The sequence below is a fragment of the Necator americanus genome, chromosome IV (genome assembly GCF_031761385.1).
Source record: "Necator americanus strain Aroian chromosome IV, whole genome shotgun sequence".
NCBI lineage: Eukaryota > Metazoa > Nematoda > Chromadorea > Rhabditida > Ancylostomatidae > Necator > Necator americanus.
In genome coordinates, this window is record NC_087374.1 from 25548232 (window position 1) to 25575384 (window position 27153).

The 27153-nt window shown below is 43.1% G+C and overlaps 4 protein-coding genes across 7 annotated transcripts; 3 read left to right on the plus strand and 1 right to left on the minus strand.

Moving 5' to 3' along the window:
- Positions 1-190: 190 nt before the first annotated feature.
- On the minus strand, positions 191-27131 carry RB195_002675 (uncharacterized protein; the record flags this gene model as incomplete). Of its 4 annotated transcripts, XM_064200035.1 has the most annotated exons (20): positions 191-460; positions 1624-1788; positions 2393-2478; positions 2645-2812; positions 2873-3011; positions 6222-6296; positions 14963-15067; positions 15132-15212; positions 15740-15916; positions 15977-16046; positions 19045-19106; positions 19173-19297; positions 21153-21276; positions 21342-21452; positions 22935-23063; positions 23117-23211; positions 24058-24084; positions 24148-24270; positions 24332-24449; positions 27099-27131. In XM_064200035.1, the coding sequence occupies 20 exons, from the start codon at positions 27129-27131 to the stop codon at positions 191-193; spliced, it is 2283 nt and encodes a 760-aa protein (XP_064055916.1). The 4 variants fall into 4 exon arrangements, with proteins under 4 accessions (XP_064055916.1, XP_064055917.1, XP_064055922.1 ...); XM_064200038.1 differs by lacking the exons at positions 191-460; positions 1624-1788; positions 2393-2478; ... (2 more) ...; positions 6222-6296; positions 14963-15067 and adding an exon at positions 17079-17225 and having other exon boundaries at positions 15184-15282; XM_064200037.1 differs by lacking the exons at positions 191-460; positions 1624-1788; positions 2393-2478; ... (2 more) ...; positions 6222-6296; positions 14963-15067 and having other exon boundaries at positions 15184-15282.
- RB195_002676 (uncharacterized protein) lies at positions 6527-8323 on the plus strand (the record flags this gene model as incomplete). Its single annotated transcript, XM_064200039.1, has 2 exons — positions 6527-6690; positions 8071-8323. The coding sequence occupies 2 exons, from the start codon at positions 6527-6529 to the stop codon at positions 8321-8323; spliced, it is 417 nt and encodes a 138-aa protein (XP_064055918.1).
- RB195_002677 (uncharacterized protein) lies at positions 10011-10709 on the plus strand (the record flags this gene model as incomplete). Its single annotated transcript, XM_064200040.1, has 1 exon — positions 10011-10709. One exon carries the CDS (start codon positions 10011-10013, stop codon positions 10707-10709), a length of 699 nt encoding a protein of 232 aa, XP_064055919.1.
- On the plus strand, positions 13615-14268 carry RB195_002678 (uncharacterized protein; the record flags this gene model as incomplete). The annotated part of the gene is made up of 1 exon (XM_064200041.1): positions 13615-14268. One exon carries the CDS (start codon positions 13615-13617, stop codon positions 14266-14268), a length of 654 nt encoding a protein of 217 aa, XP_064055920.1.
- Positions 27132-27153: the final 22 nt, after the last annotated feature.

The window sequence follows — 27153 nt, forward strand, 5'->3', positions numbered from 1 at the left end:
GCCGACGATGTCATTCTCGCGTCGGAATCTCAAGATAATGTTCAAAAATAAGTACACCCTAGGAAGGATCGGCTGCAGCAACATGGATTGCGCCTCAGTGTATCAAAAACTGAGTACATCGAGTGCAGACCAAGGATAGAAGACGGTTCAATTCGTGTCGATGGCGCTGAATTAAACAAAGTGGAGTGTTTCAAGTTAACTCGGATCCAAAGTGACTTGCACAGGCGACATTGATCAAAAACGTTGAGAACGTGTTAATGAGACATGGATGAAATGGAAAATGGCGACAGGCGTACTGTGCGACAAGAAAGTCCCCGTTCGACTGAAGTCGAAGATCTACGAGACGGTTGTGCGTCTTGTTGCCCTTTACAAATGCGAGTGCTGGCCGACGACGAAATCCTTGGGAAGATTGTTGCACGCTATGGAGATGCGAATGTTGAGATGGACGATAGGTGTAACGCTAAAAGACAAAGTATCCAACGACATATATATGTCTGCTATATATGTCTGTCATATATGTCTGCTTCGGCGTCGTCCCAATTACTGAAAAGATGGAGGCGCGACGGAGATAGTTTGGTCACGTTTTGCGGCGAGAGGGGAATTCTGTTGCTAAAACAGCTCTGAAGCTGTTTGAGGCGTGAGGCCAAGGATTCGTTGGTTGCACCGTGCGAAGCTGGATAATGATAGATGCGCGTTTGGCTGATGCGATGGGTCGAACCAAATCGAAGATAGCAGGAAGAGGGAACCTGCATCAACACGGAGCAAACGCTAGGAAGAAGAAGAAGGCGGTGCAGCACAGACAACACGAGGTTACTCTTCGACTGCACGATGGATCGTTGTTCGAAAGGGCCCTAGTGCCAACCAAGCCTTTCACCCCTTAAGAGTCGACAATTTGGTACCAGAGTTGTCTGAAAAGATAAGAAACACTGACCTGACAAATTGGCTAGCCCCCGCAAGTAAGGTGCAAGCGCGTCCATAATTTTCAAACGAACTCTAAAATGAAGTCGACCGTGTAAGGTCATCGCGATACGGATTTTTCAAAGCCCTGCACGTTATCCATTACTGTGAGAACGGCTTCATCGAAAATCCAAGGGGGCTTACATCACTTCAGAAGACTGAGTGAAAGTCGAAGTTGCTAAGCATGAACACATTCGCAAGAATTAAAAGCAAAGATGGCCATCTTCCGGGATTTTTGTAGGATCATATCACCTCCATTTTTATGTTTAACGAGGTCGCAATTGGAAGAAGGGGAAGACTTCTATTTGACGAGCATGATTTTGTTACATAACAGTGCTTGGCGACGTGTGGAAGCTATAAGAACAGAGACACTCGATCGAATTTACTGGGTAGAGTGGAACACCCTTCTCACATATTCCTTCCTACAGTATTTGTGTACTTAGGATTCTCATGCAATCGGCTCAAAAGAGGTGTTAGGAAGGCACTTCCATTTTCTCTCTCACTTCTTCCAACTCTTTAGCATTTTTTTAAGTGTTGCCCTTAGATTACTAAAGACAATGATTTTTGTAACGACATTTGCTCCATTAATATGAACAGGGAAGAATCCATGGGCAATCTCTTCACTGTTTCTTCATAAAGTCCCTCTTAAAATACTCAACGGCTGACCTCTTGTTCAAGCTCTCCTGTATGCTCCTCCAAAATTGTGAACAGATGGTCCATTAGGTTCTTCTTTTTTGACATCTTCAACATACTTCTCAACTGATCGCAAATAAATTCGCTTGAAGGCCTCTCGCTGGGTTTTTCGTCCCAGCAATCACTCACTAAGCGATACTGAAACGTTGAGTAAACATTTTGATGAATTGAGTGTTCTTAAATTTTGAATGAAAAAAATTAAAATTAAACTTCATATTTGTCTTATCAGGTTTGCTCAAGATATTTTCGGATATTACTTGTTACTTTTGGATCGTATATTGAAGTACTGTTCGAAATACAGCTTGGCGACGAGGAAGTGATAAGAGATTCGAAATGAATATGAAATTGGATAGTAACAACAGAGAGGAGCTTGCTTTGGGGTTGAATGTCTCGCGCCAGATCTGTGCATCGTTCGATCAACGCAGTGTTGGCCAGTAACTTTAGAGCACAATTTGTAAGCTTTTCACACTACAATTTGTACGCAGCTCCTTAGTAAAGCAAATTGAGCCTCCTCGGCACATCTTCTATAAGATGAATTTAATTGATTTGTTTTCGGGATATTTAGAAAGTCTTAACCTTTGAAATACTTCATTAGAGTTATTTTGAAATACAGGATAAGAAATCTTCACATTCAGACATGCTTATCGGGCAAGTTCTGTTCTCAGAAATAAGGTCTTGGCATATTTTGCAAAATCATCTGCTGTGAAGTTTTGAAGTTTTCTTGGGAAAAAACTACTCGTACCAAAGCTTGTTCGACGAGGGATTCAGGATTGGTAAGTTTCGGCCTCGTTGGAATTGGTCCTCCTCGTTTTATTTTGTATAGTAATTCTGCAATAGTCTTTAAATGTATAATCACTCAAAGATAACTGTAATAAATCAAAGAATAATAGTTCCAATATTCTAGCCTCCAGATTGAGATTGTCGACCTCGTTAAAGGTAGCTATATTGTCGACTAAAATATGAGATAAGGATGATCTATTTGGTTTGAACTCACCATCTACCTTTTCTTCTCGCTCTGCTAAATCCCATGCTGGCCGTCTCGTGATTATCTCCGAGCAAATAATGGCGAACGAGTAAACATCGGTTTGCTTGGATGGTTTTTTTGTAGGGTGACGAAGTAGCTCAGGAGCAGTCCATAGAAGATCTGGGATTCTTTTTCTTTCTTGAATAAAAAGTAAGCTTCACAGAACAGCTGTTTGCCCTACGCACAAACTATTATTACCTCTTTGTTGTTTTTCGTCGAATAAAACGGAAAGCCCATAACTGGAGAGCTTCACCTGCCATCCTTGACTAACAAGGCACGTGGCTGAAGTCAAAGTTCCGACGAAGGAGATGAAGGATTGATGAATGTAGGCCATACCCTTGAGCATCCAATAATGTAAAAAATTGTTTTCTTGCATAAAAAAATTGAACTTAAATAGAGCCTACCGCTTTGGGCAAAAATAACGATATTACGGATTTTTTGATTTGCAGAGCCGGAGTGATCTACTGGTCCAAGGCGCTGTGCATGCGAAGGAATTTATTGTGCGACCAGAGCTTACCAATCCCCCTTCTTTTCCGAACTTAGTAGATCAAAAATAGAAATTCTGGAAAAGACTTATGTGAAAACCCGGTCGAGGAAAACACTCTGTCTCATTCACATGGTTGATGAAGTCAAGAGAAGAGTGAATGAAATGCTGTGAAAAATATCCAGCGCGCAAACGCGAGCGTTAGCAAGTGTGGAAAACTACGCCAATCCTCAGTGTTTAGGAAAGGACCAACTGTAGGCGACTAACTCGTCTTGTGAAAGTAGTCACTGGGACTGGTGAACGTGGACTTCATTTATTCTTGACGTACGACCCTAGGGCGGGCTGCTGGAGTCAAATTAAGGACGAGTTTTGATGGACGAATATAACCAAGGTGGTGAACGCATTCTGAAATTCGCCGATTTGCACAATCTACTCATCACAACCACCAACTTCCAAGCGACAATCCCGCCTGGCCTGTACAATGGCTTGCGGTGACTAGCCGATGTGTCAAGTCAGTGTTTTTATCCTCCTAGAGAAGTCTGGTACCAATTTATCGACCCCAGAGAGGATGAAAGGTTTGGTGAGCACCGAGGCGGGTTCGAACCTCGATCAATTGTGCAGGCTGCGGAACCTCTAACCGACTGCACTTGCTGATAACATGTGGCGAACCTGTCACCAACTTGAAAGTAATACCTTATGAACGCAGCAGAATCGCCGCTTATCCCCACAGTTAACATCGTCTCCTCAGGGCAAAACCACAATGTTCGGTACAGGCCTGCTTGAGTAAAATGCTGGTGAAAGAGAGGGAAAGAAGCCGAGATCATCCGCAGCGCGCAACAACCCCTTTGTCCAGAGAGTCGGATCATGAGATTGTAGACGCAGCCCTCTCAGCGCTCGTTGTCGCGTTTAAACAGAGAAAAACGACATGGTTATGGAAGGAAAAAACAGAAGCGAAGACCCGCAAAGAGAAGCGCTTCTACCACTCTAACCTAACTGCCTGTTGTTGTTGCACTCAAGATTTAAACGAGATCGCACCTGTCTTCTTCGAAGAACATTTTTCTTCTCAGGAAAAGAAGGGAAAATCACAAAAACGATGCCTCAACTGGCTAATTAACTGGTATCCCTTCGTTTTTCCAATCGGACCTGGAAAGGTACAACAAACGATAGCATCCACGGAATACGATTGACTCGTAGAATATCTTCACAACTGCATAAGAAAACTGAGAGTTTCAAAGACAGTAAGATACGCCATCCTCCGGAACTTTTGGCACTGGTACGTCGGCGTGGAACCACCGCCGCAGATACAGCAGCAGCTCGCCAACTTCACTTCACGGAGGGAAGATCAGTATTCTTGACTAAGAGGCTGCAGAGGCTGAAAAGAGCATTCGTTGCACTCATCAAAACTCCTGCGATCATAGAAGAAAAACGACCTATCTCTCGAACCCCAAAGCAGGAAAAACAGCAATAAGAAGAGAGATGCAGTATCATTCACGATTTCTACTTCGATCTTTTTGACAGTCACGTCTACCTTCTTTCCTTTTTGCCATCTGAGGTGAGATGAACCATGTCCCAGTCCACCCTCGGACATGTCATCATGTCGCTGAAGAACCGCATATCATCCTGTTCTTACAAGGCCAAATTTGTACATCTGAAGACCCTTCCCCAGCACTCGCAAATCTATCGAGGTTTTTCGTGCGTTATTTGTAGGAACACGAAGATGTTTATTGTCCGTCATCTACAAAGTTGTTACAAAAGTAATTCCAAGTAGTATAAAAGAAAACTAGGTGAAAGAGGGTCATGCGAGCAAGCGAGGTTGTTAAAAAAGCTTAGCACTACTGAACACATCCACACCGATTCAGAACTCATAGAAGGGTCGCGAGGATACAGATATTTTCACTAAAAGGAAGTTCTCTATTCAGGCGCGAATGAATAACTACGGCGGTCTCACTCGGTACATAAAGATACTTTGTGAGTTATGTAAAAGGCGTTCTACTGAGTTGGTAGTGTAGTTATGCAACAACGTTGAAGTCTTTCCGTTCTGTTATAGTATCAGATGAAATTGTGTCGCCTAGACGTGAAGAGAAGGGTCCGCCTAGGTGACACAATCTCATCTGAAATATTCGGCACCACTCTCGAGAAAGTAGTGCAACGACTAGAATAATTAAAATATTAGGATAGGATAATATGGGAGTGAAAGTTGGTGCCCGGCAATCACATCATCTTCGTTTGGCTGATTTCATCGTTCCTATACCATCTATGTAGCATTATTCAAGAAATACATAGAATATAGAAATATAATAATTTAGAAATGTGAGAGAAATGTATGCGGACTTGGTCCCAGACACCTGCGTTACGCTAAACGAGAATATATCGGAATGCTCTATCTGGACAGTAGACGTATTACTGGGATTCGATACAACTGAAAAAGACAGGAGAGTTTAACCTATAATAGAAATTCCTACCACTACCCATTAACAGGTTAGAGTGTGATACGGCTCTCGTTAGAGAGACGTAGAGTCGTGGGGGGGAGGGGGGGAGGTGAGGATAAACACCTACGAAACCAAACCTATTAGATAGCAATTCTTCAGATTTTTAGATCACGCTATCAGATGACACAGCAAATAAGTCAACTGTCCTAGCTATATACGTTGCAACAAAGTTTCTCAAACATTTAGAGACAGTGATTGGCTAATTCTCTTCTCAATAGTATATAGGATTTGGGATGCGACGTTTCTTCAAATATACGAAAGAAAATGCGGAACACTTTCGGCAAAGCTGTAGATGTCGCTGCCCAACACAAATTCTCTGAATTGTCGAAACTTTTGCGAACAAAAATTGATCTTGGGATGCAGTGCTGACATAGGTCCATATTCCAAATTAAGCTTCAGTGCATGTTGTGGTTTGAATTTCTATATGATATTTGGAACTTTCCTTCCTAATTCTTTGTTGCTATGTTGTTTTGTTTTTTTCTTGGTCTCTTGAGCAGCTCAAGTACTTCCCTACAATAAATAGAAATTCCGAGCAATTTTTTTTTCGGAATTTTGAGCATTTCCGATAGCTCACCTCGGCAATATCTTTGATCAAACACAATGCGAAGAACAGATCAGCAGCAGTCATTGAGTCTATCGAGATTATATCCTGAAAACAGCAGTTCGAGATAAATTTCATCAAATGAGAGAAATGCTCCTACTAAAATCTGAGGTCCCTTTTCCAAAGAAATCATCTTGAACCTAACAAATTGCAAAAAAAAAAACTTAAAAAGTGTGGATGTCCACTTCACACGTATTGTCAAATTCTGCAAAATTAGAGTTTCCGTTCTGCAATAAAACCGCAATAACGAGTGGACGTCGAGCGCGAAGAAGTTTGAAATGGCGTGGGAGGACAGGAACCCGCGAAAAGTTTACGCTTCATTAAAGCAGTATAGCGGCAAGATGAAGAAATGTTCTCCTGTGCTCAACATTGCTAGTGGAAAGGCTGTCGGTGAAGGAACCTTTCCGAATTGGAGGGATCACTTCAAGAACTTGCTGAACCGGTAAGTGCCGTCAGTTCGGGAACTCGAGCACGTTCATAGGCCGACATAAGCGGTTAAGAAGGAACTACCAACCGAGACGGAGGTTCTGGTCTGTATCCAAAAGATGAAAAATGGGAAATCTGGTGGAGACGACAGGATTAGCACAGAAATGCTGAAATATCTTCCTCTGTCTCGTATTCGTGAAATGACAAAAATCATCCGTTCATAATATGGTAGACAAAAGGATACCTGACTCGTGCAGACAAGCTATCATAAGTCCCCTCCACAAGAGGTTTTCCGCCACGGACTTTAGGAATTATCGAGGAGTCTCCTTGCTGCAAGGTTTTGGAGCGGATTATCCTTGACCGATTTATTAGGCATCGCAAAGAAAAAACGCGCGACGAGCAAGCTGGCTTTCGTCCTGGGCGATCTATGATTGACCAGATATTCATCGTTAGAAGAGTGACCGAAATCTGGTAGCGGTACTCGAAGCTGATGCAATTAGGATTTCTGGGCTTTGGAGCCGCTTTCGACTCTCCTCATCGAGGCCGTCTTTTCAACACGCTCCGCACCGATGGAGTACCAGCAAAGTTCGTTCGCTTGCTTGATGACATGATACAACGAACAACTGCTATAGTTTGAACAGCCAGATGTACAACACCATTTGAGTAACTTGGGTAACTGGAGTAAGACAAGGACAGTGAGAAGACCTTCCTGTTCAATTTCGCTATCGACGACATCATGCGAAGAACAGTTGATCAGTGTCCTGTCGACATCGTCTTAGCGCTATCAGGGTGCCCCTTGACTGATATCGAGTACGCCGATGATGTTGTTATATTTGCGGAAAGCACTACGAAACTTTAACATGGTTGTCAACCTTACCGTACCGAAGTTGGCTGCCGCCTACCGATAATGTTTCTTGGAGATCTCGAACGGGAACCAGGTTGGACGGACAACCAACCGAACTCGTTGACGAGTTCTTTTACCTGGGTTTTGGGCTGAAGAACAACGACAGCTACGAGTGCAAAGGCCACTTCTGCATTCAACTTCTTGACCAAGTGATTGTGGCCAACTCCCATCGCTCGTGAAGTAAAGCTACGAGTCTACTTAATAGCAATTTGGTCGATCATGATGTGCGAATCGGACACTTGGGCAGCATCGTTTACGGTGGTGGAGGGGCTTGATTGCACGAGAAGGAAGATGCTTAGACAGCTGATTGGCCACTTTCAGTCTAGGATATGCACAATGATGATCATTAGGCGGAAATCGATGAGATGAAGAGGATGAAACCTGGAAGCTACCAACATCTTGCACCACCATCGAAAGCGCCTACAGAAAATGGTCTTCGCTTTGGTCATATAATAAGGAGACCAGCAGATCGCATGTTCAACGAATTTTGAGGAGTCTGTCGGATTCAAGCTGGAAGAGGCCACCTGGCGGAAGGCGGAAGTTCTGGACTCAGGTGATGAAAGAGGACTTGAAGATACTCGGTGTGGGTGGACAGTTCGGGCGAGATGCAAGGCTTCGCAGGATTTGGAATAGCGACGAATGGATCGATTCCGAGCAAGCTCTCGCAGCAGATCGAGAAGGTTGGGCAGAGCTCTGTTCGAAGGCCACACACCTCGGCGAAGCGGGTAATCGTGTCAGGCGATGACATCAGCCCGCCGATTAAGTCACAGTCAAGTAAGCCAGAGTTTCCGATCCAAAAGGATTTTAGCTGAATTAATTTAATGCCCTCGTGGTTGTGGCACTCGAATATGATATTTACAAGGCAAATAATAATTAAAATAATATAATATAATATAATATAATCCGAGCCAAAATTCCATCCATAAACAACAAAACTGATGAACTTCAAACACATTTGAGGATAAAATTAAAACAAGCTATCATTAATTACACATCGTTGAAGTCTTCCACAACCTTTTTCTCTCGCAATCGGAATAACTTCTTTGAATATGCAGTAAGCCTAGTGTCATCTGCTTGAGATGTTCCCAGGAGAAGAAAATCAGAGAGGTCAGATTATCGAAATGCGATTCTCTCAGAGCTAAGAAAGAATAATGAGAACTGTGTTCCATGAATGCCTATTTGGAGAAGCGAGTTTAGATCACGAGCGATGAGGTCTGAATTTCCTTGGAATGCTCAAGGTTCTTTCCGACTCGTTATTGTTGAGCGACGTTTTGGCAACAAAACTGCCTTGCTCATTCGAGAATTTTCATGGGTTTATCTGAAAGTAGCAGCATAACAGCCAATGAAACCAACCCATTGCTGCACTTCGCTTACATCCGGAAGCTTTTACCTTTACCTTTTATCACGAACGTGATACTACTTAATTAGCTCAATAGCTGCTTTTTTGTGTCTTATAGCAATGCTTATCTGTCGATGATTCATAATGTAATTTGAGTTAGCGCAGTCTGGCGTCCGAATTTGTAGTCCTTAGGTTTGCAGTAGCAAAAAATGATTCATTGGACAAAGATGTTTACAGGCCAACCGAGTACTTCTTTGTGTTAGCTTGTACAGGACATCATAATAGTCTACTCTGCCCTCAATGTACCATATAAATAGCCGTAGAAAGTTCATTGTGCCATTTTTCTTGCTTTTCATGTTGTTTATAATTTTGCTAGCTCTTCTTGCGTACCGCTTGCCTTTATTAGTTTTAATCATTTGCTCGCTTTGCTTGCCTTAGTTACTGTTAATGTTATGGTTTAATTACCCAAGTTTGAAGTGGTGCTGAATAAAGTTGCTAAGTAATATCCCGCGTGGCACATAATACGAGACCGTCAACTACCGAAGCCCAATACAAGTCCTCCAACAGTACAACTGGTGCATCGGCAGATCCGACGAACTCAGCTACAACCACTAGGAACCTCAAAACCAAGGAACGACAACCGGATAGAGGTTAGCACTAAGACAAGTTGCAGTGTGAATTTGCATGCTAACGCTTCCGCTTCCTTTGGTTATTACTATTACTTATCTATAAAATCTCGGAGCAACTTCACTAACATTGTGAGCAGTGAATCGATCGGTGCATTTATCATCAGTCATTGTCTACTCGTTGTTAACAATTACTATCTTTCATTGCCACAATAGATCTGTATATCCACATTCTCAATGGCAACTTCTCTCAAAATCCGGAAAGGGGTCGTGACTCGCCAATTTAATGTGCTAGCCGACGCCCTCAAAAATTATGCCAGTCTGGGTGAAACCGAAATATCCGCCGTGGAAGGAGATTTCGCAGCAAAAATGTGTGAAATAGACTCAGCGTTAGACTCATTCGCACTGTACAAACTTCTCTCCAAAAGGCCATTTACGCGTTTGCCGAAACTGTCGACAGCATAGAAATGCCACCAGGAGGTGAAGAAGAAAAGCGCGTTTCGGAACACATCGAAAAAGTCAACACACTTCTTTCCGAAACGGAAACATTTCTCGCGCGTCTTGAGGTGCAAAAACACGTCTTGACGACGAAAATGAGAACTCAAACGGGAGTACAAGTATATCCGGACCCTGGAGTGCAGAATCAGGAAACACCGGTGGGCCGCGTAGAATTACTCAGACTTCCTATTCCAGAATTTAACGGCAAAAGCTGGCAGTGGGACAATTTCTGGGAATTGTTTAACGCCACAGTGCACTCATTCCCACTCTCAAATTTACAGAAGTTCAATTACTTACTGAGAGCATTAAAGGGAAAGGCACGACAGTCTGCAGAACGCTTTCAAGTGACTGCATCAAATTATCCCCTAGTGTTGGAACACTTGCGGGAAAAGTACGGCAATACGTCTGCAATCATAACTAGTCTACATGAAAGATTAGAGACTTGGACTGCACGAAGTACTGACCTCCAGGACCAGTGCAACCTTTTCGACAAGATTTCATCACTCACTAAGCAGCTCGAAAGCAAAGAAGAGAATCTTGATAGCCCATGGTTATTGTCCAAGATCCTTGCAAAATTCAGGCGAGATATCCAGAGGAGGGTACTAGAGAAAAGTCCCATTACCCGCAGAACAGGTCTGGAATCTCAAGAAACAGATGGAAACGCTTGAAACAGTTATCCGGCAAGAGCAAGAAATTGAACGCAACATGCCGGTGAAAACTGAGCGGAAAAATGTTCCATCGAAACTAAAACCAAATCCTTGGCAGGATAGAAAACGAACGCCGTTTTGTTTCTATTGTGAATCGAAGGAACACTGGCCAACATCTTGCACAAAACTTAAACTTCCCAAAGAAAGGATTGATTTCCTGAAAAAGATGCAGATCAATCCAGAATGCTGGCCAGTGGCTGCAATAGCCGGTGCAGGATTTCTTCTATACCTACTCATAGCACTTTGCTACACCATATGTTACGTTCCGGTAACAATTGGACGTCCAATCAGAATACTACTACAAGGAATCTACACAATGTGCAATGTGATACTATACGTGATCTTCACAAACATACCAAAAATCTTCCTGTTTAAATGAGGACGTCGAAGACGGTACCACCAGCTTTTGGAAGCTCTTGCCTTATGTGGCTTAATTGTAACTGCTTGGACATGCCAAACAGTAAACGTTTTTTCTCATCACTGTGTCAAAACCTGCGGACAAACTGTATGCAAAGCAGAAATAGCATCAGTACTAAAAATAAATCCATTCAAGAGGGATGCGTTGCGTATTCCACTACAACGCAATCATTCCACAGTTCTTGAAATGAGATTTTACTGGGCAGATCTTCGACTACTGTGCCAGAAAAATTCTCTGCTATACACAAGAAACATTGTTCAAAAGGTGGTAGACAGCAAAAGATGCCCCCACATGGGGTCTTGTGTAGAAAACAAATGAGCAGAAATCAATGCCAGCAGCTTAATTCCGGAGCTCTCCATCTTCAACAGTTACCCTGGTACAACGAGATGTCTTGAATCGTGTGGAGGACCAGGATGCGATTGCTTCTATTTGAGCTCTGGCTGTTTGTTCTACAGGATCTATGCTGTTCCAACAGACAATGATGTCTACGAACTTTTCACATGTTCCGCATGGCAGGAGAGGGTGAAAGCAAATTAAACGACCAACAGATGAAAACTTCACCACCTACGTGCTCGGTCTGCGACGTAACGTACCAGTACAACTACCATCTATGGACGTCACCTTAAGTGTGCTCTTATGGCCATACCTTTCAATCCTAGACACAAAGTTCATTTCAAACGCACATACCACCTCTCTGTGGACATCTGAGGCACTCCCACACTTACAGTGCCCTTCATTGGAGGCCGCACATTCTCTTCAGTGCAACCTCATCGACTCCTGCCAATGTGATCCCGCCGTGAACCAGGTGAAATGTCATTGCCAAGACCAGGACATTAATAAAAATTTCCGGAAAATAGGAAATGTCCTCCCCGTAACGTTCCCGTTCTTAAAGTTCACTGACTGATCATAGTAACAACGTCATGGCGCAAATAAATCAAGGAATCTCGGCCGAGATCATAATCAACATAAGGGAAACCATAGAAGACACCATAGCCGATATCACAGACGAGATCTGCGAAGTTGACAACACTTTTATATATGGATGCTACAGGTGCAACAGAGGCGCAAGTGCAAATGTAACCTGTTCTTCAAGTTCAACTACCGTTTATGCAGAAATAGACTGCGACGTCGACACGTTCACTATCCCTTGTTTACCCCACAAGGAACAATCTACGCTTCGTTTTCTTCTACCTAATGCACGTGTACACCTTAACTGTTCCGTGACATGCGGTTCTATCACGAAATACTTTGACAACACAGGCATTCTGAAATATACACATACTTTGCAAACAAAACTCAAAGAAATCAGTATGCACACACAAAACGTAACGTCGGACTTCGAATGGCCTGATGCTGGACACATACTCGATGTGTACTGGCAATGGTACAAAACAGTCCTCTTAACAGTCCTTATCGTAGGATTGGCACTCTTGATTAGTTACCTTTACCTCACGACTGCATGTGGACGTTTATTCTGCAAAATCTCCGCCACACTAGTTAGAATTGCCTGGAATGTAATCAAACTTCTCATATACATTGCATGTTTCTCCTGCAAGCATGTCTTTTCAACTAAACGATGCACTTCATCGCAGCAAAAGATTGCGACGAAAACACTATAACAGCCGATTAAGTGCAATCCAGCCATAACATGTACATAGCTAAGTTATCAACAACATACAAGTTTCAATACGCTTTTAGCACAATGAATACCCACAACCAATCCTATGAAGAGCTACTTAGAAGGCGCAAGGAGGAGGAGCAAAGACTGATTGAGTAACTTCGATACAAACGAGCCAGCGTTCGCTTGGCCCCAACCCTTCCAACGGAACACGAAGTCCAAAGAAAAATCAAACAATTCGTTCGGTTAATTCTTCACATTATGAGATCCAATAATTTATCAAATGAATGCGCAGAGCTATTTGGACAACGTCCAACTTTTTTCGCAAAGAGGGAAGCTACCTTGTACAAGTACAAGGTACAGAACCTACAAATGAGGGCGCAATATATTAGAGAGAAAATAATAAGCGCGGTGCAAGGAACAGCCATGAGCTACGAGGCATACGGATTCTTAATACTAGCAAAATCCGTCCCCGAGAATTCAAGGTCTGATTTTTACGATCAGGAAGTGGACGGTATTTCACTCGAACCGGCTTTCGTCAATGAATTCACCAAGAAAGAGCTCGAATTCTTGGATGAGCTTCAGAAAAGCATCGAAACGGAAATGCATGAGGCGATAAAACAGACTGAAAATGAAGACCACCAGAACATCTACGTGGAAACGTTGAAGGCATTCACTGAGTCTCACCGACTTATGGAAGAATTTGGCAGCATCATTAGACAGGAATTCACACGCTTTGGAGAAAAATTAACAGCGTTCGAAGCCCTCCTAGAAGACACGGAGACCAGACATCGAAACATGATGTCGACAGCTCAAAAGAGCAAACTCCAATGCCTGATGATTCCACAGCAGTGAGAATCGACGAGCAAACGAAACCCCCTGAAGGTGATGTCGAAGAGGACTTATTGGACCTAGATGGCGAAGAGGTGCAAAGTCAACCGGATCTGCAAATCCACCAAGGAGACGAACCCTCGGAGCACCTGAAGGATGAAGAGACATGGAAAAACGCTAGAAGAAAAGATAATGATGAAATGCAAAGGTCAAGGTCGAGATCGCCTCACAGCAATGTTCACAGACGAAAGAAATGGATAAGAAACCGCACGGCAGAGCTCCTTCACCAAATTAAGAAATCATCACGAATGCCAAACCGAATCTTCTCGCGCCATAGCAGTTTGCGCGAAGGAGACCGCTTCCTGAGATGTGCCTTCTGCGAAGTCAAGGGCCTACACTACAGTGACAGCTGTCCGACGTACAGAACAGCAAAAGAACGCCAGAGGATGGTCAGATGTACACGCTGTCTGGACACACTCCACCGAGCTTCGGAATGCCGCAGACCGGTAAGGCGCTATGGGTATTGTCGCAAGGAAGAACATCATTCGGCCATATGCCCGCTACCAGAGCTGAAGGATGCACTGGAAAAGGAATACTTGAATCTGCGTGAGGAACTGAAGATAATTGAGAACGACTTCAACTCCACAATGTAACACGCTGTGGTTCGAGAAGAAAGCTCCGGCTCTCCATCAAATCTACATTCTACAATCCCTACTATTCGTGGGTGGGAGTATCACGAACGTGATACTACTTAATTGGCTCAATAGCTGCTTTTTTGTGTCTTATAGCAATGCTTATCTGTCGATGATTCATAATGTAATTTGAGTTAGCGCAGTCTGGCGTCCGAATTTGTAGTCCTTAGGTTCGCAGCAGCAAAAAATGATTTATTGGACAAAGATGTTTACAAGCCAACCGAGTACTTCTTTGTGTTAGCTTGTACAGGATATCATAATAGTCTACTCTGCCCTCAATGTACCATATAAATAGCCGTAGAAAGTTCATTGTGCCATTTTTCTTGCTTTTCATGTTGTTTATAATTTTGCTAGCTCTTCTTGCGTACCGCTTGCCTTTATTAGTTTTAATCATTTGCTCGCTTTGCTTGCCTTAGTTACTGTTAATGTTATGGTTTAACTACCCAAGTTTGAGGTGGTGCTGAATAAAGTTGCTAAGTAATATCCCGCGTGGCACATAATACGAGACCGTCAACTACCGAAGCCCAATACAAGTCCTCCAACAGTACACCTTTTACTTTTTCAAATGCAGGAGATATTTCTGTCACATACATTTGCTTCAATTATCCCCTCGATCTCCTCTATTTTCTCAAAATTTTCAATATCAAAAGGCAACCTGAAGCGATCCTCGTGTACACATTCTCCACACTTTCATGATAATAGGACCATCAAAGGAGAGACCAATAAACTTGTTGACATTCTCGTGATCCATGCTGCGCATCTGGAATCACTGTACACTTTCTAGTGCGCAAAATAACACGAAATTGACGGTGTTAGGATCTCACCACAAAATGGTAAACGCAGGGATGTAGTTTACGGACGTAACCGTGATTACGCTCAATTCCGGCTGGTAACTCGGAAAAGTTCTAAAACAGCCATAATTGCACTGCTCCCGTCAACTTGTTTCAGGTAGAACGATGACGATACGTAACGCGTCTGAGAACGAGTAGGTTGAGTCGTCACTGCTGGCCACAGCAGGTCAAAAAGGAGTGAAGCTCGGTGCAAGTATTAAGAGGCTGCATTTGAAGCGATGCGGTGGAGCGTAGCGGTTAGGATCGAGAAGAAATCCTCGCTAGCACTTTTCTTCGCTGCAGCTCGCTATGGTTCGAGCTGTCTACCGCACCTCTTCGAGTGCAGCCACATTTGCATCTAGACCGTGCTGCGAAGATTGCATACTTTGGACAGCAATGGAACTGCGTTCTATCGTGTGAGTAGTTCCATCGTAAAGGAAACGACCATGCCCTTTTGTCGCGCATTTTTCCGCATTGCTAAGCGGAATTGGAAGTGATCACGCTCATGCATTACATGAGCAGCTCTAAATATCCGTGAATAGATCACAACACCGTGAATTTCGTGATATTTTATCTCCAAGAGGGTTATGAACACTAGTTACCTTCACACAAGTGTCGTATTCAGCCGACGTTAGTTCCATTTGAGAATGTTTTGTAACCAACACCTTTTCGCCACGGTACACGCGAACTTCAAACTGATCTCCTTCCGATACAAATGGTGTTGTTTGGACCGATGATGCGAAAGAACGACGGCTTGTACTAATATCTACGGCATCCATCTGTAAATCGTTTCAATCCTTCAGCTATTTTGTCACAATGAAAGGATGGGAATCACATACTGGATCCAGCAAAAGAGTGTGAGGGATTTCCCATTGTGATCTCAGGTTTCTCCGCTTCCTGGATCGGTTTCTGAAAATGCACTTGGTCCACAAGGCCTTCATTTTGAATTTTTAAGTCCTAGATAATGCAATAAATAACAAAATATCAGACTGCAAGAAACTTTTGAAACACTAATTTTCTGCTGTTTCTGTCTTTTTTTTCACGAATAATCTGAAAACTTCCATGGATGGTATATAAAAGGGTCGGGCTCTACTGCATACAGTACTCTATCAGCGAAAGTGTAGTTGAGGAGCGAAGACTCACTGGCGCCCTTATTCCCCAACGCTCTGACTTTCTCTTTTCTCTTAGTAACTTTAGTTTACATGTCATAGATCCTCTAAGACTAATGCTTAGGCCTTAGGGCCCTTAGGGGGGTTGATTTGATTATTTACTTGGAGAAATAAAGGCGCCAGTAAGTGCCCCTTGGCTGCGGCATGTGGTCGCTGGCGACAAAAAGTGGCTTTGCTACTTCAACCATACGCACAGGCGGCAGTGTCTTGGAGTCAGTAAAACTGGAGTTTCAGCACCTCTAACTGACATCCATATGAAACAGGTAATGTCCTTCTTTTAGAATTGTGACAGCATCATCCACTGGGATATTCTGCTTCCAGGATCGACAATGACAAGCGCTGCCTATTGTCAGCTGACGACACGGTTCCAAGAAAAGTTCGTGGAAAACAGCGCCAAGTCAATCTGCTCCACGACGACGCGTGTCTTCGGTCACGCGCCAGAATATTCTCGAACTAGGGTGGTCCGCGGTCGCCCATCCTCGGTATTCGCCAGGGCTGTCCCCCAACCGATTTTCGCCTTTTCTCCGTGGCTCACCTGTCATCTATAGAGTCGAACTTTAGACGACGAAAAATCCTCTGATTTCTACAAAGGTTGTATCTATCAGTTGAACGAACGTTGAGATATTGTTGTTGACTTTAATTTTGAAGGTTTTCGGATAAATGAAGAATAAAAAGGATAAATAGTAATAATTTTTTTTTGGTAAATTAAAAATAAAGAAGTCCTTAGATGCATGGTTTTTTTTTAAATAGCAAAATAGACAAAAACACTCACAAGCAGATGAATATACAGAATAAAATAATTGTCGTTACTAGTAGTATAATAATGACACCACCAGCAATAAGATAATATAAAAAAAGTTCAATGAAGGAAGAAGGGCATTCTACACCAGTGAAGCCGCAGCTTGGCACGCTCAATGGTCTGAAATTGAAGTTCAGCGTAATACGAAGACGTGCACTCCTTTACTATGTATCTGATAAAAATTGCAACGTAAAGCAAAGAAGATTTATAACTGATCGCTTCTCCTATCAATTATTTGTTATAACCTTTCCGCACGATTAGGGTGAATTAGCTGCAATACAAGATGGCTGAAAAATAGGGGCGCGTTTTTTGGCACAAACATCCATCGACTGAAATCACACGCCTACTTCTTCCATTTTTTGTAGAAAAACATTATTAGGAAACATTATTAGGTCATCAAAATCATAATTCTGAATTCCACAACAAGAAAAAACTTCACAACTCATCAAGTTTCAAAATCAAGGAGGCATACAACTGTCAAAATGATCGTTAGAATAATAACTCTAACGATGAATGTTAGATAAGTATAGGTATATCAGTAATAAAAAAAAATGGAGTTGGACGGGTCCTAAGGCGTCGGATTGGTGCGCGATACCTTTGTGTTCATGCCGCGAAAGGTGGAAGTTACAGCCGTTTTGTAGCAGTGGTCACTGCCCGCACCTCTATCACTCCGCATTTCTATCTCCTTGCACGTTTGCCTCAGTTTGGTTACATGCCTTCTTCAGAAAATGGAAACAGAACAGTGCAAATGACTACTTGAATAGTTGCCAACAGTTTACATGATCTGAAGTGGAACGTTACCCTTATGTTAGAGTATATCTAATATAAGGATGTTAGTAATGGCTCTAACGATGATTTACTTATTGTCATACCCATGGTTTATAATTGTATCCCAATACTTCGTCAATAATATAATACTGAAGGCCAATACTGAAGGCCTAAACATTTTGGACATTCTGTATCCTGATTTGAGGGAAAAGGTCGTTATTTTGAATTCTGGATGTGTTATGGATATGTATATTTCGGAGATGGTGTAAGAAACTCTTATTCGTAGTAGTATCTAAGCAAAAGTATTACACTTTATTGCAATACTTACAGTTCTTTCAGATTAAGGTTCTAATCAAAAATCTAGCGCTACCATGACTGCGTTGATCTCAAAATATGTTTTTGCACCATCGAATGGAATAGTTAATGTACTTTTTAATGCTCGTAATATAAGTCTCATAAGGAGCATTTACTTAAAATAAAACCTCAGCATATTCGGCTGCGCTTCTTTCTACAACACTAGCTAGCTAGAAAATAGCTAGCAACTATCCGATCTTTTTTTTTTGAGGGTGAAATATCTACTAGTAACAAAATTGTTCCATTTTGTACTGCAATGAGACACTACGATTGTGATAATTGAGTTAAAGGCATCACCCCACGAATCTGAGGTGGTGCAGATTTTGTGTGGCTCCGCATCTTCCGGGCCGTTTTTTTACGGCAATTAGGAAGAAATGGACGGAATCACCCTCCTCTCTACTGCCCTTTATAAGAATACTCCACCTGAAATTCGTACCACCTCAGATTCGTGGGGTGATGCCTTTAAATTCAAAATGTTAGGGAAAAATGAGTCTGGAAGACTCACGCCAGCTCTAAAAGAAATTACTGAGAGGGTTAATCTGCAAAGGAAAGAGTGGAGGAAATGTAGTTTGGTGGCACCCAGTGGCCATCTTATTTTTCGGCGCTCTAACTTAGTTTTTTCTTTTAGTAACTTGGTGATTTTTTTCTTAGTGGTTTTCGAATTTAACTGTACGATTTTTGCTCCATAAGCGCTGATAAGGGAAACAAGGAGTAGCACGTAACATGGTTTTCCAGAACAATTAACGAGCGTTCACTTGATCTCAAACTCTTGATCACTGTGTTTACGCACACTGCTTAAAAGAACAATTCCAGGTACCTCTTGTTATTGTGACCAGCGAATACTGTGGTATCCGCGTCTTCGTAGAATTTCTGCACCATCTGAAACTGTATTTGTAATCAATTTAAAGCATATTTACAAAGTACGTTAGACAGTTGATAATGAACCCCTTGGCTGCTATTAAACACGGCGACAGAAAGCACTTTCTGATCGTAATTATCATCTAGCCCATAGAGAAAAAAGACTGGTGTCCTTGAACGATTAACATCCATAACAACATCGCCTGTGAGACCTAAAATTCAACAACACGTGAATTGGTACACTCATCTTGAGGGATAAGCTAGCTATGATCCATTGTAAGTGCTTCTAGATTGCCGTGAAGCCCATATATTCTAAAGCTTAAAGGCACGAATCTGAGGTGGTGCGGATTTCAGGTGGAGTATTCGTATGTGGGATAGCAGAATACGGAGAGGGATGTGGTTCCGCCCATCCCTTCCTAATTGCCGTAAAAAACGGCCCATAAGATGCGGCACCGCACGGGCTGGCGCGCTCCAATCAAACTCCTTGTGGAAAATAGTGCGCTGGAACGATCGAAGCCGTATCTTCCGGGCCGTTTTCTACCTCACCATAATCTACGACATAATCTACGTATAAGAATACTCCACCGGAAATCCGTACCACTCCAGATTCGTGGGGTGATGTCTTTAAAGGGGTACGGCATATCTACTCGGGTGAACCGTTAAGAAGCCTTTGAGCCAGCGTATAACAAAAAAAAACCGACCTGGTACAGAAACTTCAAAGAAAACGTAGAGTTCGGGTTGGATTACGAAAACGAGCGTAGTCCCGCTCAGTTCTCCTTAGTTGTCTTAAAAAGCGGCATGGGAATCTACGAGGTACGTTAGAACGCGAATCTACGTAGACGTTTCCTTCCCTTCAGCAACCTATCCATTGGTTTTACTTGTGTAGGCTGGTGATTAGACCTCATTAACCTTCGATCGCTCATTCTCGGACGCTGTGCATGCACAGAGATGACGGGTTGCAATTGATTTCGTAGGAAAGGATGCCGTCTTTCACACTGTTTCTTTTCTTACCATGATTAAAGGCATCACCCCACGAATCTGGGTATACGGGTTTCAGGTGAGTTATGCCTATACGGGGTCGTAGACTATGGGGGAAGGTGATTCCGTCCATTTCTCCCTAATTGCCGTAAAAAACGGGCCGAAAGATGCGGCGCGTGCACAAGGCTGGCGCGCCCCAACCAAACTCGTTGTAGAAAATAGCTCCCCGAAACGCTTGAAGCCGCATCTTCTGGGGCGATTTTTTTACGGCGATTGGAAAGAAATGGGCGGGATCTTACCTGTTTCTGCAATCTACGATCCCGCGTAGTCTTTGACCATCGGAAATCCATATCACTTCAGATTCGTGGGGCGATGCCTTTAAGAGAGGATGAGAGGAGCCGCACTCGTTTCCGTAACCCGCAATCCACGTTTCCTCCGGATTCTTTGTGCTTCGTACTGTGCGCTTTGTTCTTCAATTTCGTGAAACGCCACCTTTAAACAACTGAGCGTTGCGACGGGGGTAGCGGGAGACACTGGCTAGCACCAATCGGACTTGAGAGATGGCCGCCACTTCGACCGCAGCCGCTTACGCAATTGCACCAAGTTTCAAGTCTTACCGAGGACAGTGCATATGGAAGGGTCAAAACGAAGGAAAACACGGTGCAGCATCGTAAGCGAAGCACGGTTCAGTCAACGATTGGAATCGAGGTGGGACCATCGATCGCGAACTGCAGCGATGGGTGGTGCTAGCAAAGGTCCAACCACGACCATAACCTCTACGCTCCACCGCGCCACTTCGGGCCATAGCCTTACGCAACTGCACCATGGTTCATTTCGTTTTGACCTTACTGTACCTATAGTCCCACTATGCTCCAGAAAATGCCTCTTGATGTCATATCCGTAATAATTACGAGCTCAGACCTAATTTATAAATTCTCAAAAAGTGTCTGTAGAAGAAACCGTAGCTTCTGCCATTTTAATTGCTACTTGATTCATCGGTGAATTTACAAACAATGGCAATAATAAGTAACCTCCGAATTGTTTATATCCGAAAATTTCACATTTTTTTAAGTGGAAATTGCTAATGACCTGAGAACGAAGTGATCATAGCTTTCGAAATGGTCGTCGTGTTTCTAAATTCGTTTCCAGCTGAGTGAAGTGCCAATCCATACAGGTAAAAGAGATCAAACAAGTGTCTTGCGTAGCGTCCCATCTGCAAATTGATTTCTGTTGATCTCTCATTACAAGAGTGATAGAGCCACACTTGTTTTTCATCACCTGCCCAGTGGAGTTCACCCATTTGAACACACCGACTACATACTCACGATGATCCCTGAATGGCATTTGTTGCGCGCGATTCAATGCAAAGTTAGATGCGTGGAGCCATTTCTAAGAGAGAGAAGAATCAAGCTGTGCGTGGAAGTTTTCGCCCGGAAAAACGGCGCTCCACCTCTGTGCGCACGTGAGCGAGGGCTCAGAGATATATGGGGTCTCCTCATCAGCTTATTCGAGTACAACCTATGAATAGGCTGCTGGAGGGACCCCGGAGCATGTACAAAGGGACGCGTCGTGACGTAGCTCCCAGGACGGAACGCTCATCCTTAGTCCCCACCCACCCTTTCCACCAAAGACCCACATGATATTTCTACTTTGATACACTGAGAAAACTAGCTTATAATGAAATAAAATGCAAAACATGGACTTCACAATTAGATTTCGTTTGTAAATGAAGATTGTTCGGTAAAAATGACGAAAAAGGTGCTATTCTTTTAAGAAAAATGGTAGGAAAATGACGAAATAACAGAATGCCAAAGCAAAACCGACTAATTATTGTAAGTAAGAAGGCAACGAAATGCGATGTTATCCGTGACCTGAGCAGCAGGCCCATTTTTTGACCTCCGTTGATCTCGTGTAAAGTCACACCCTTTATATAACACTATATAATGTGAGACATTCAACCTACGGCTTTTATGGTTCGAGGAGGCAATGCAAATGAAACTAATAAAGGTGAGTATTAGCAGCAGGCCCATTTTGAGACACAAACTGATGGACACGTTTCAAAGCTCGCTCATATAAATGCAGCGAGTGAGTATCGCTACTTAATTCACATTTTGTTGGGAGTTCAAAATTTGTTTTCAAGTTGCACTCTAGTTAGCTGCCGATATATATCCGTTTATATTGCCGTTCTCATGTCCTTTTTCAGGACAGTTAGGGTCAATCTACACCCGAAGTCTGTATTTTTCATAAGGTCTCCTAACCACGTCAGTTTCGATAACTATATCGTGTCTATAACCCAGATTGATGATCAACTGTCGATGTATCCATCACAGAGTCTCTCACTGCGTCCCGCTTTTCTACGAGATTTCTGGGAAGTGCATGGCTTCAGGCGTGCTACCGAATGAACATATACACTCTAGGGGGTATGCTATAATAAATTCTGCCATGAAACCTTCTGAAGCACAGCAGTAACTGTGAGTTTTAGATTAACAGCGATCAGCGATATGCACTCTATCTCTTCTCTTATTAGAGTACGTTCAATAGTTCGGAACTTATTTAGGAAAATTTACGGGTTCGACTTTCTACTTGAAACCTGCAACCGTTGCATCTTCGAGCCTTTTTACACCGACTTTTTTGCTCTCCTGCATTCCCATTCAGTCGCTGTATTACCGCTGCGTTACAACACAACATGGTACGCTGTGGACGGAGCGAATGAGGAAAGTAATTAGCTACTACAGTAGCGCTGGCTCTGCACTTTGTTCATGACGGTTGCCCGGATGAGAAAGGCCATGACGCCGTCTACGCGTGATATGTTAATATCAGATCAAATCGTAGACATATAGTACTCTTTTCCTCCACGTATCATCCACTCACCGTTAGTCCTGTGCTGTTGACACATCTCGGCATTACGCAGTTCAGTGGCGGTTGAGAGATACGGGCAACAACTTGGTCTTGAAACTTTGCCATGTAGTCGGGATCTTTGATATCACTGCTTGTGTCAATCTGAACGTGTTTGAATTATGGAAATGTACTTAAAGAGCCATCCAGAGCATTACAATCAGTAATTTCTTCGCAGCAGCTTTCACCACATCACCGGATCCATCACCTGTTCCATCCACGTCCTCCCAAAATGGCGTCATTCCGTTGCTCACTGAATACTCGGTCATCTTATATATCATCTTATGAGGAAAGCTCAGAAATATCTTGCAGAATTTCCTAATCAGGCAATCACCAGACTTGAAGTATGTATATAAGTAAGTATTTCACCTAGGATCCCCGTTAAACGCGTCCGATGGATCCGACGTGACGCGTTGGGTAAGTCGTCTTCCGAGAGCATCATTGCTCCCGAAGTTAGGCAATGGTGCTCTCGAGAGCCCATCACTGTGACTAAATTGCGTCGCGGGAGAGTCAAAGAGGCAAAACATTAGTCCCGTTCCTCCGCGCAGGGGCGTAGGTCCCGTTTAAAGGCATCACCCCATGAATCTGAGGTGGATTTCAGGTGGAGTATTCTTATACGGGATAGTAGCTTAAAGAGAGAGGGGTGATCCCGTTCATTTCTTCCTAATTGCCGTAAAAAAAACGGCCCGGAAGATGCAGCGCGTGCACAATACTGGCGCGCTCCAACCGAACTCCTTGTAGAAAATAGCGTGCCGGAACGCCCAAAGCCTATCTTCCGGGCCGTTTTTTACGGCAACTAGGAAGGAATGGACGGGATCACCCCTCTCTCCTTAATCTACGATCCTGTATACGAATACTCCACCTGAAATCCGTACCACCTCAGATTCGTGGGGTGATGCCTTTAACTCTTTCGGCAACGACTAGAGAATTTTGTTTGTTCTTCTGAATTTCTGAATTCACGTCCTTCTCTTGAATGTCCACAAATGTGGCATACTCTGAAAATTAAACTGAGGTAAGAGAAGTTTTCCACTGTGTTGAAAACCTTTTTTCAATTTCATTGCCTATAATACAGCAGTCGCAATGGGCTATCGCAACTCACATGTCGCCTTTCCTTGTGATGGTTGACCTGAAAAAGTAGAAAAAAAAATGGAGAAAAAAGGAGGGATCTGTCACTGAGAGCTTTTCATACCGAAACCAATATTTCTGATTGCTAGGACAATGTACTGATAGTCGTTGTTCATCATATTCATTTCAGTTGCTTTCAGGAGAAACGTTCTTCTATCGCTATTCGCGTCGAAACACAGCAAAACAACTGAAAAGCTATTTTATTGACTCCACTTTTATTCTCGTAAAAACGAGAAGGATAGACCTACTCCGTGCGCTCATCCGAACCTTTTCCATAATTGCAGCAACCATTTCAAGGTTATTCATGTCCAAATATGTGTTAACGGCGATGTGTGCGGTGAACGTGTAAGGATTATTGATGATTTCCTGGAAAATTTATTTCACTGAGTTCATCAAGCCAGGTACCGAATAAATTTTTCTTATTAAATTCAACCGCTGTAGCGTCAATGATTGAATCACAGTAACCATGGTCGTTAGTAGTATAGAGTAGTGCGACAGTCGTCCAATCGAACTCCTCTAGAGTCGAAATCACAAATTTGCCGAGTCTACAATTTGCATTTAATGTGTTTTTTTTTTGTTTTTTTTTCTGTTCTATCTTAATGATTTGAAGATATAGCGACAAAGAAATTCTTTCGGTAATAAAACTACTTAGCAACAACACAAAAAAAATTTAGGGACACCACCAGTAAGGTAATAAAGACCAAAGTACAGAAGTAATCACAAATGGACCAAAGGTAAGGAAAGTTTAAATAACGTTCTCTCCTTTGTCACAAAATGCCTTTTTCCATTTCTTTGATTTACTTACTTTTTTAACGCGACTTTATTTCAACTATTTCAAACACAATTGTAAGAAAGTAGAACTAGTAACACATTTGAAAACGTGCAGTTAACCACTTGACGGTACTTCACATGATGTTATCGACGACTAATCAGGAAAGGTCTCACCGCATTCCGCTGCCTTTCTATTGTCTCTACCAAGTACATCCGTGTTGTGTACAACTACAACCGCCAAACCAATGCAGTTGTTTAAAGGCATCACCCCACGAATCTGGGGTGTTGCTGGTTTCAGGTGGGTTATGCCTATACGGTGTCGTAGATTCTGGAGAGTGGTGATTCCGTCCATTTTTTCCTAATTGCCGTAAAAAACGGCCCGGAAGATACGGCTTCGACCGTTCCGGTGCGCAATTTTTTACGAGTTCGATTTGTGCGCCCAGCCTTGTGCTGGCGCCGCATCTTCCGGACCGTTTTTTTTTATGGCAGTTAGGAAGAAATGCACGGAATCACCTTCCCCCATAGTCTACGACCCCGTATAGACATAACCCACCTGAAACCCGCACCACCTCAGATTCGTGGGGTGATGCTTTTAATCCCGTCTTGATAAAGAGAATTGGAAGCGGCTTTGAAGTTAAAGAAGCGCTATTTGTATAAGCGAACATCGCTGCCACACCTCGAGCACTCTCCTGCCAACCGCAGACGATAAAAACCGTCTCGTTCATTATACTTTGCGATGGTCGTTATGTCGATCTAAGATAAAAGTTAAAAAGGGAAAATAAACGACTGGGCCACTCTAAAACGTTGTATGTTGCACTCAAAAGTATTATTCCTTTGCTAGTTCTTAGGTCCGGTCACGGCTGACGTTTTGTGAGCGCGATTATAATAGCGAATCCTCTTGGGCCAGGTATAGAACCACCGATGAGCTGACACGGTCAACTGTTCTTGCTGACCGTGGTGCAGTCCAGCGAGAGTGGCTCGACTTACAACTCTGACAACTTCCAAACAGGTTTTGCACTACACGGACTTAACAAAGCATAGGCTTTCCTTAAGGTTTTGTTCTTCCACTCCTTTCTGACTCTTTCTTTCTTGAAGTCTATTCTATTCTATTCCACGCAACTACTCTTCAGTTGGCAACAACATTCCTCTCGGGATGTCTTTTGGTGCAAATTACCCATAGGGCGGGTACCATATACTTAATTTTACGTGGATTTTATCTTGGCAGACACAAACGCGAACTTCTTTGTCGGCTTCAGACTCGTGACAGGTTGATGTGGGCGTTCATTGCAGCGCCCTGGAAACATTGTGAAAAGACTGCGGCGTCTTTGAGCTTTTCCTTGGCCCGAACTTCAGTATTAATGAAAAATAGGCGGGCATTTTGGTATTTTCTACGTGATTCCGCTCTTGCGAATGCCTGGAAAGGGTTGCTTAATGTGAGGACGTATCTGAGTTGAAGTTCCGGAGTTGTCACCTTATGCTTGCGCTGTTTTCCAGGTGTTGGATAAGTTAACTTGTTCCACGTGAGCTAATAGAGTTGATCACTCCTCGTAAGTGTAGAGGTGTCTGTCCGCTCATAAAGCTTTACCGGACGGTTAATGCTGTCCGAAGTTTGCTCTGCGAGGTAGTGACATTGTCCGAGCGTGCATAGGATTGCTGTTCGACTCGCATAATTCCATTTGACAATAACCGCCTATACACTGAATGCCTTGGGCGTTGAAGTCATCATAAAAGGTCACACGAGGCGCATCTATGTAAGCGACGTTGAGCCAAATTCCCTCAGTAGTTTGCTCTAGCTGTTGCCTATAGTCATCAAGCAGTCTACTTTTGTTCCCAACGCTATACCATATTAGATGTAGTCTCTTGCACTGATGGTGGAAAAAGGGCAAGCAAAAATCGTTTTGCTGGACACTGCATCTTATTCAAATTCACTCGACAGCAATCAGTTTGTTCAACGCAAAAATGGATGTTTCTTGCCAATTTATGTTTTTGGATTTGGCGTATCAGTAGGATCGTATAGTAGGAGCTCGCTCGCGACCAAGATGGGAACTGGTTTAGAGAAGAGAGGTCTACTATATGTACGTAACGAACAGAGTTGTATACGCGGCTCACAGGCCTTTAGGTCTCAGCCTACAAATAACATAAGTTAGCCCAAACGGCTTACAAATAGCAAATGATAGGAAGAGCGCTAATTGCCTAAGTTTTGTGATTCAAAAAAGTCTCGAATTTGAAGCAACTATCACTCACTTTTCTGCGTTGGAGACGACGGTTGTTAGCCATGGGAACTTTTCTTTTTCTGTGA